The following is a 10,279-nucleotide window of genomic DNA, read 5'->3' on the forward strand; positions in this document are numbered from 1 at the left end:
AGGTCACAAGAGGCATCTGGGGATGACGTTGCATATAGGGAGGGGACTAAGCAGAGGGAACTCAGTCCTCTGCCATCCCACTCCCACGTGGCACCGCCCCTTGCCTCAGGAGTTCAGGCTCGGCTACTTCCTTGCACCCAGCTTATCTCATAGCATTGCCCAATTGCCTCATGGCTTCTCCAAATCCAGCCCATCCCAGTACACACGACTCTGCCTACCACAGTCCCTGCCTCGACTTCCAAAATACCCAGATCTTACCTTACCCATGCCACAGCACCCGACTGGCAGCTGCCAACATCAGACAGTCCCTCACAAGGAAGTATTTTCTTCAGTAATCTTTTGGACTTCCTTTTCCATTTGGCCAATTTTGCTTTTTAGGGCATTCTTCTCCTCATTGGCTTTTTGGACCTCTTTTGCCATTTGGGTTAGGCTATTTTTTAAGGTGTTATTTTCTTCAGTATTTTTTTGGGTCTCCTTTAGCAAGCTGTTGACTTGTTTTTCATGATTTTCTTGCATCATTCTCATTTCTCTTCCCAGTTTTTCCTCTACTTCTCTTACTTGCTTCTCAAAATCCCTTTTGAGCTCTTCCGAGGCCTGGGACTGATTCATATTTTTCTTGGAGGCTTTGGATGTAGGAGCTTTAAGTTTGTTATCTTCTTCTGATTGTATGTTTTGATCTTCTTTGTCACCAAAGTAAGATAATATAGTCTGACTCTTTTTTCGAGGTTTGCTCATGATCCCAGCCAATTACTTGAGTTTTAAATTCTTTGTTAAGGTAAGAGTCTGCTTCCAATGTGGAGAATATTCTGTTCCAAGCTTCAGGGGTTTGTACAGCTGTTTTCAGAGATACTTCTAGGGACCTGTAAATTTTCAGTTCTTCCAAGGTGGTATGATAAGGGGCGAGGTGGTTCCTCTCCACTGCCACAACAAGCTGCATCATGCCAGCGCTTCTCCTCACCCCAGGACCGCCCCTCAGAACTGTGACCCAGATCCAAGCATGGGCAAAGCAAGACATTCCTGCCTCAGCACTGGCGAAGAGATTCCTGCAATCCCCCTCTGATCAGCCACTCAATTCCCCCTCAGTCTGTGGGCCAGAAGCTCAGGAAACAGCCACAGTCCCATGCCGCGCTGGAGACTTGTGGCTAAGACCTAGCTCCTCTCTCACAGCACTCACAGGCTTTTCCCACTGACCTTCTAAGTTGTCTTTGGCGTTGGTGGGTTGAGAAGTCTGGAAACCGCCACAGCTGCCCACGATTCAGTCCTCTGAGGCCTGCTCCAGGCTTGCTGTGGCATGCACACCCACGCCACACTGTGTTCCTCTCCCCGCCCAGCGCAATATACCTTTCTGATCAACCATCCAGGTTATCTTGGGCTGGAAATTTGTTTCACTCTGTCTTTTTGTGGGTTCTGCTGCTTTAAAATTTGTTTAGAACCATTTTTTATAGGTATTTGGAGGGGTTTACTTAAGCAAGTCACTGCTTTCCCTCCGCCATCTTGGCTCCGCCCCTATGTCTTTCCCAATAGCTAATTTCTCTTTAAGGTGTTGTAGAACTTTGAACTGGAGAACAGTTTGGAACTATGCCCAAAGGCTATAAAACTGTGTATACCCTTTGACCCAGTAATACCACTACTAGGTCTATACCCCAAAGAGATCAAAGAAAAAGGACCTATTTGTACAAAAATATTTATAGCACCTCTTTTTCTGATGGCAAAGAGTTGGAAATTGAAAGATGCCCATCGATTGGGGAATGGCTGAACAAGTTTTGTGCTGTAAGAAATGACAAGCTGGATGGTTTCAGAAAAACCTGGGAAGACTTATATGAACTGATATAAAGTGAAGTAAGAAGAACCAAGAGAACATTGTACACAGTAAAAGCAATATTGTAATGATGATCAATTGTGAAAGACAGCTACTCTGATCAATACTGTGATCCAAGACAAATCTGAAGGACTCATGATAAAAAATGCTACCCACCTCCAGGGAGAGAACTAATGAACTCTGAATGCTGAACTCCAAATGCAGATTGAAGTATAATTTTTTCACTTTCCTTCTTTTTTTTTTTTTTTAGGTAATTGGGGTTAAGTGACTTGCCCATGGTCACACAGCTAGTAAGTGTCAAGTGTTTGGTCTGAGGCCAGATTTGAACTCAGTTCCTCCTGACTTCAGGGCTGGTGCTCTATCCACTGCGCCACCTAGCTGCCCCTCCTTTTTTTAACAACATGGCTAATATGGGAATATGTTTTACAGGACGTGACATGTATAATTGATATGATATTGCTGACTTTCTCAATGGGTGGGGAAGGAACTTTAACGGGGAAGAAACTTTGGGACTCAAATTTTTTTAAATGTTAAAAATAAATAATAAGTTTATTTATTAATTTTTTAAAAGATGTTATGGAGCTTTGGACAGTCACAGCTTAACTGTCATTCCCTGATGTGATTTTGAGGAATGGAGAGCCTTCCCTGTCAGCAATAAAGAAAATGAGTCTTAAATGTTATCTGTGAAGGGGAGAAAAGATTAACTATCAGTCACAGATTATATCATGACCAGATGTTTGAGAGAAAAAAGAGTACTTGAAAGAATGTGTTTAACCTTTATATTGTGAATAAAGAAAAAAAGGATTTTTGAGAGACTGTGAGGGACTGTCTGATGTTGGCAGCTACCAGGTTGGGTGCTGTGGCAAGAGTAGGGTAAGATCTGGGTATTTTGGAAGTCGAGGCAGGGGCTGTGGTAGGCAGAGTCGTGGTGAACTGGGATGGGCTGGATATGGAGAAGCCCTGAGGCAGTGGGCAGTGCTATGTGAGATAAGCTGGGTACAAGGAAGTAGCTGGAGCTTGAGCTCCTGAGGCAAGGGGCAGTGCCACGTGGGAGTGGGACGGCAGAGGACTGAGTTCCCTTTGCTTAGTCCCCTCCCTGTATGCAATGTCATCCCCAGACGCCTCTTGTGACCTTCCTGACTTCCTGGGTCCCTTTGTGCAGCACTGACCCTAGTCCCCTCCTCCCAGTATCTGAGTCTGACTTCCTAGCTCACGTACTCTGTCTATGTGCTAATCCCAGATGCCTCCTCCCTGTATCCGGTCCTAGCCTCCTACGTCACTCCCTCCCCCTTGGTGTTCTAAACTCAGACAGCCCCTTCCGGTATCTGACCCTACAATCATTGGCTAGTAAGCGGGCTGGGGAGGAGGGGCTAGGTAGGTATTTAGGAACAAGCGTGGAAAGATCACACTCTCTCTCCTGGCTCCTGCCCTGTTGCTCTGGCCTTGCTGCTTGGGCTTGCTGTGATGGCCTCTGAATAAAGCTCTGGTGTTGGCGCCTCCCGATGGCTCGTCTCTGTGTGTTTATCCGGTTGAGGACTGAAGACTCGGAAGTGAGTATGACTCTGGTAGCCTGCTCCTTATAGGAGGAGAGGGTACGGCGTGCGGCCGGCAGAAGGTCGGCGCGCGGCCAGTACAAGAGACTCTGGCTGCTTTCCTCACAGCTGAATGGTAGGACTTTATTCCAAAAGAAAGTAAAAGTCAAAAGTAGCAGGGATGTTAAAAGTGATGCTAGCTATGATTTTTCTCACAACTAAAACACTGTAAGTAATTATTTTATGTCTTCGTGTTCGTATGCATTATATTCTTAGTTTGTTTATTCAGTAATTGTACAGGCATGCTATTCGAGCTTAAAAGATAAATAATGAGAGATGAACAACTGCCTATGGGAAAAAAATCTTTGTAAGTTTAAGTAAATGATATTTAATAACCTGGGGTGATGGTTCTGATAACTGTTTAATGAGTAAGAAAGGTGTTTCGATTTTATTTCTTTTTTCTTTTTTTTTGGCTAGGCAATGGGGTTAAGTGACTTGCCCAAGGTCACACAGCTAGTAAGTGTTATGTGTCTGAGGTCAGATTTGAACTCAGGTCCTCCTGAATCCAGGGCTGGTGCTCTATCCACTGAGCCACCTAACTGCCCCTGATGCGCCACCTAGCTGCCCCTTTCAATTTTCATAGTTAATAAGAACATATTCAAACAAAAATCTAGATTTTCTTAGAATTTGGGATGATGAAAATAAATAGGGTAACATGTCCAATAGCAGGCTGAAAATCTACCCCATGTAGATAACATGTCAAAATGTTAACCCCTAAATCCCATTACATTTCTTTAAATAGTTCAAGATTGGAGTTTTAATTATATGTCATTGCTTTTTCTCACTGTTATTCTTTCTTGATTTTTACTAATTCTGATCTTAACTCTGTGGAGTCAATGGTCTTGTTGTACACAGAAAACTGGAACATAACTTCCATATCAATAACAAGTCTTGTCTGTTAATTAAAATGTTATCTCTGTGTGTACATGCATGTATACATACACATATACATATACAAATTTACACAAGCATACACACCATAAAATATTGTCTCTGCATGTATATGTATGTGCAGGTATTCACATGTACATATATACATGTATATGCACAAGATACACACATACCATAAAATACTGTATCTGTGTACATGTATATATACGTATACATAATACATGCATATACACACTAATGCATAGACATAAATATGGCTATAGATATGGATATACAGATATGATGTCATTTAGTTCCCAACATGTCCAGAGTCTCCCTCAGAAATTATCCCCATGTTTCCCATCTCCCTCCCCTTCCTTTTCTTCCCTTCCATTACCATTCCTACTCCCTGCCAACAGCAGCAGAAGAGAGATCTTACGGTAACCCTGGCATCTCTATGTCAGCCATGTCAACTTCTGTATTTGTCTTTTCCCAACTAACCATGAAAGCCATTCTCTTAAGTACAGCTCGAACACAGGATCAAATACATACTTGCTTCTGACAAAGAACTTGAAAGTTTAAAAAGCTCTCAGCTTATACTAGAAATTGTTTTCCAAGAGTATAATCATCTTAAGATCATAGATTCCAACCTGGAAGGGCCCTCCAAAGTCATCTAATTCATCTCTCTCTTTACAAAACAGGAAACCAAGGTCCAGAAAGGGAAAATAACTAAAGTGATTTGCCCAAGGCCACACAGACAGTGTGAGCTGGGATGAAAAGCGAAGTCCTCCAACTCCAAATGCGTCAATCTTCTCAACACACCTCACTACCCGAGGCCTTCCCTCCAGTATTTCTTCCAGGACAAAATACGATTCAGAAGTAAAGACAAGAATGAGCTGTGACATCATTATCATGGGATGCTTCCACTTATAGGGATGCCCTCCATGAATGCAGTCGTCATCCTGTTTATAACTTAGTAACTCCTATCATTATACTCTGGGCACAGTGACACAGTGGATAGAGTGCCAGGCCTAGAGTCAATCCCTCTACCCAAGCATATCTGCCACCTCCTCCTGGAACATTTAGAGGTTAAGTCACTTGCCCATGATAACACAGCTAAAATATGTCAGATTTAGGACTCGAGTTCAGGTCTTCCTGACTCCGAGGCTGGCACTCTAATAAATGCACCCCAATGCCTCTCTCCCTGGCTTCTTCTCACTCAACTATGCTGCTTGAAAACCAATCAGAATTGGCTTCTGTTTAAGATGGCTGTTTGAACAGAAGCAGCAGCCTAACTCCCATACACATCTACTTTGGTAACAACCTAAAAATAGCAACAGAGTTAATAATGATCAAGAAATCTAATGAGAAACTACAGTAAGTAACTTTGTCCACCCTGAGAAATGCACAAAAAGATAAGCCAGAAGCCTATAGCGTGGTAAAGGAGGGGCCACCAAAAAACCCCGCATCAGAACGAATACCCTATACCACATGCCAAGGCAATCTCCAAACAGGTACTTGCCTCAGACATAAAGGGTGACATTACAACAATTTGAAGGAGTAAAGAAGACATTATCTTTCAGATCTATGGAAAGGGTAACAGTTCATAACTGAACAAGGGAAAGAGAAGATTATAAAAGGTGAAGTAGAAAATTTTAATCACATAAAAAGAAAATTTTGCACAAGCAAATCCAATGTGGCTGACATTAAAAGGGAAATGGTTAACAAGAAGAAAAAAAAATCTTTACAGCCTGTTGTTCCACAGCCCCTCCAACAATGGCCATTTTTCATTTTTTGCTGTCTTGGCCAATCTGATGTGAGTTCAACTCCATTTTTCTTTTCTTTTTTAAAGAGGATAATGCAAAATTTGAAAAAAAAATTCAATGTATTATCTTTAGCATATTTTTTTTGGTTAGGCAATGGGGTTAAGTGACTTGCCTAGGGTCACATAGCTAGTAAGTGTTATGTGTCTGAGGCTGGATTTGAACTCAGGTCCTCCTGAATCCAAGGCTGGTGCTCTATCCACTGAGCCACCTAGCTGCCCCTATTTTTAGCATTTTTAAAAAATCTTGAGTTCCAAATACTCTCTCCCTCAAGCCCCTCCCATACCCATTGAGAAGGTAAGAAATATGTCAACTATATTTTTCAGTTACCTTACTTTTCTTCAGTTTTCAACTTTGATTTCAACTGGTAATCAACCCCTAAGACATTCTAATATGCAGCTGCTCTGACTCTCCCACTCTATGCCACTCAGGGTGGGAGCAAAGTCCTCTGGAGAGGCCCTCCTCTCCTTTCCTTACTCTACTTCTATCTCCTTCCTTCCCTCTCTATTCCCATTCCCAGCCTTCCTCTCCCAACCTTCCTTAAGTTTCCCTAAGCTTCCTACATTGCTTGTTGTTACTCACTTTTCCCCTCAAATTAAGATATTCTTGCAATGAGGAAACTTCAACTCACCTCATGTGGTGCCACCTTCAATGTCTCCAGGGCAAACTTATAAATCTCTGGGTCTGGCTTTGCCATTCCAATTCGGCATGATTCTATCATTAGATCAAAGTGTTTGCGTAGGGTACATCCTAACTGGGCAACAGTATCCCTCTGGGGGCTATCATCCAACCAGCTGTTGGTAAGGATGCAGGTTTTATATCCTAAGAGAGAAAAAAAATACACACAGGAAATGATTGTCACCACTGCTTTTCTTTGAAAAGATCAAAACCACCTATAGGGATGCCATCTGATTTACAAGAAAAGAACCAAATTGACATGCATTGAGACAGCAAATCTAGCCTTTTCTCTACCACAATTTCCTTTCTGTGACTCTGTTTCCAGATCTTCAGTTCTCATAACTACAATCTAGGTTTGAAAATGGCCTCATGATAATCTAGAATTCTTTCCCCTAGTCTCCTCCTAAGTCACAGGTATGAAAATGAGTTAAATCTCCTCATTATGTGTTTAAGTGAAATACATTACACTCTATCATAACCACCAGTTATCAAAATTCCCTATAACCCTTGTTCTAGAATTCAAGGATTGTTTCTCTCATTTTGTAGCTGGGGAAACTGAGACATAAGTATATTATTTCCTGGATGTGTGTACCCAACAAAGCCAGTCAGTTCTTGAAGAGGAAAACAAGGAATGCCATGATTTTGGTATTGTTCTGAGTGAGAAAATAAGGAAGTGGAATGGTATATTCATGGCCTGCCTCCCAAAAGGTAGTGGAGTGGTTTCAGGCTTCCATACATCTACATGCAAGAGCATTCTATCTTATCTCATCCCATATCAATAAATGAATTCAAGTCTCACAACTCACAAGCAGAAATCTCAAACATGAAATTCGAAGTTGGTGTAGTAAATCAAATGCTTGAATATTGAGTCAGGAAGACCGAGGTTCAAATCTCACTTCTGACACTGATACTTATTATCTGTGTGACCAAGTCATTTAATCTCTCTGAGCTTTGGGAAATTGTGGGACAATGAACTAATATGCAAGTTTTGATACACATCAGTGGAGGGAGTTGCTACATGGATGAAATCATCATTTTTTGGCATATCAATGTTATTTTCTGCATTTACTGTTAAGGGTCAGTATGGTCCATACCCTGCTTCTGGAGCTTCCTCAAATCTTTGATTGATTATATCAAGAAGCATTTTGTTCCATTTTGCACTAAATGCCTCTAAGTATTTATGGTGACCCTCAGACAGAAAGTGTTAAAGCATTTGACTCTTACCCTTATTTCTCAAAGTGATGGCAGCCTGAAGGATAGGGTAATTGATCTTTGCTTTTGAAAATATATCTTCAAAGATTCTCTGTATAGAGAATTTCTCTGGGAGGCAGAAATTAGAGGCTGCAGAAAGCTTCCTACAATCTTCTTCCATGAGAGGAATCCACTATAAAAATAAATAGATAAGCCAATGCTGGAGAGGAAAAACAGGCACACTAATATATCCACTTGTGGAGAACTGGTCTAACCATTCTGGAATACAACTAACATATTTATACTCTTCAACCCAGCAATCCCACTATTGAGTATTTATCCCAGGGAAGTCTTACCTGTGAAAATGTGATCTCTCCTCTCATGAGGCGCTGGTAAAGGCTATCAAGGCCTCCTTGAGCAATGACTTCGTTTAAAAAGCCCCTAGGAGTTTTAAGTGAACAATAAACAAACAACAAAAAAAGACAAATTAATATTTAGAATGTTAAAGTCATAGCTAGTTCATCCTGTTGGATAGTGAGCATGGCATAATAGAAATAGTACTGTGCCAGAAGTTCAGGACACCTGGTTTCTAATGCCCGCCCTTTCAAAAACTCATTGTATGGACAAAGAGTGAGTCATTTCTTCTCTCTCTGCCTTAGTTTCCTCCATTAAATTAAATTGAACAGACATTCATCAAGTGCCTACTGTGTGCCAAGCACTGTGGTAGACATTGAAAATCTAAAAGATTATACCACACTGACTCCAGCTACATTTTGAAAGAGTTTTAAAAAGATTCACAGAAACAGAGATTTAGAACTGGAGAAGTCGTTTTATGTCCTTGTCTAACAGAGGTTAAGGGACATGACCCTGGGCATGTTGGCCTTAATCCATTGTAAAAGAAAATGGCAAACCACTCCAAATGCATCTCTAATGTCAAATTATTTTCTTAAAAGAAAAATAACACCAATATGCCAAGAACCTATGATTTTGTCCATATGGGAATTCCCTCCGCTGATGGAGCTCGTAATCTTTCTCTAGTTTGTAGTCTTTGAGTTGTCTAAGGCTCAGAGAAATGAAATGACGGAGATAATAAGAGTTCCCAGCTCCCAGGGTTGTTGTGAGGATAAAATGAGATATTTTTGTAAACTGCTTTGCAAACCTTAACGTGCTATCTGAATCCTAGTTCTTATTCTTCGTAAATTTTTTATGTATCAGTTTTATCACTGGGAAATTGCGTGTAACAATTTTGTCTGTGATAATGCTCCAGTTTCAATATGGTTTATTTGTTGAACTCTCTGGGATATTTTGAAATCTGTATTCGTAGTACAGGGTTTTGAATGCCAAACAAAGTATTTTTCGTTTGATCCTGGAGGTGAATGGGAACCACTGGAATTTACTGAGTAGGAGGTGATACAGTCAAACCTTTTAATACATGATACTGACCGCCAGGTTGCACCTTGCTAAGTATTAATTTAATGCTAATTTTTTGCTAAATGCTACGATATGTTACACAGTTGCTATCATTTTCTTCACATAATCTGAATTGATCAATAAATCCAGGCCCTTTGAAGATAACCTTTCTGTACTTTAAGGTGGAGATTATTTGTTCTTAAATTGCTATGATAAGCCCTCCTATAAACAAATCCACAAGATTCAGACATTGCTTTGTCACTACTTTGTCAGCATATCACTGCTTGGGTTCATGTGGACGTTGGCTTCTGAGACCTTCGCAATTCCATTCTTGGATTTTGACCCATTCTTAGGTGCCATCTGAAGGTCAGCCAGACTCAGTCACATTCCATATGTCTGGTGGCATGTATTTAATACCAAGCTTTTATTTTTGTTCTCTGAGGTGATGTACCTTTGGTCCAGAAATATGACTAGAAGTCTCTAACTTGTTTATTGTGTAACAGGAAAATGAATAAATGAAAAAAGCATTTATTAAGCATTTGCTATATAGAGAGACAGGGGAGTCTTCTAGTTAACAACTAGCTAGCTACACAATCTTCCTAAAGCTGCTGCACAAATGATTAAAGCCCTCCAACTCTGAACAGAAGTCCATGGGAAACACTGATTCTTCCTCCCCACCTTGGGCTGGGCTACTTTTCTAGGCAGTCATGTGGAAAGACACTCTAAGGATTCCCCAGGAAAAAGTGACCAGTCTTACATGGGCTTTCCTTGGTTTGCCTCTGTTCTTTTCATACCAGGTTCATAAAGAGAAAAAAATCTAGGGTTTGAATAATCTTTTGTACATCACTAATAAAATTGCATGGGTTCTCTCTCTCCTTCTCTCTATGTCTCTCTTT

The 10,279-nt window shown here is 40.9% G+C and overlaps 1 protein-coding gene across 1 annotated transcript in view; it reads right to left on the minus strand.

Annotated features, from left to right (window-relative positions):
- The window catches only part of EPHX2 (epoxide hydrolase 2), a 72,437-nt gene extending 64,024 nt beyond the window's left edge, over window positions 1–8,413 (minus strand). The window contains exons 1-3 of the mRNA XM_027852996.1: window positions 8,330–8,413; window positions 8,007–8,166; window positions 6,736–6,926 (exon numbers count right to left, since the gene is read on the minus strand). Of these exons, the coding sequence (XP_027708797.1) occupies window positions 6,736–6,926; window positions 8,007–8,166; window positions 8,330–8,356 (378 nt within the window). The 5' untranslated portion in view covers window positions 8,357–8,413. The remainder of the gene's footprint in view (window positions 1–6,735; window positions 6,927–8,006; window positions 8,167–8,329) is intronic.
- Window positions 8,414–10,279: the final 1,866 nt, after the last annotated feature.

The sequence above is a fragment of the Vombatus ursinus genome, unplaced genomic scaffold (assembly GCF_900497805.2).
Source record: "Vombatus ursinus unplaced genomic scaffold, bare-nosed wombat genome assembly UNPS02000580.1, whole genome shotgun sequence".
Lineage (NCBI taxonomy): Eukaryota > Metazoa > Chordata > Mammalia > Diprotodontia > Vombatidae > Vombatus > Vombatus ursinus.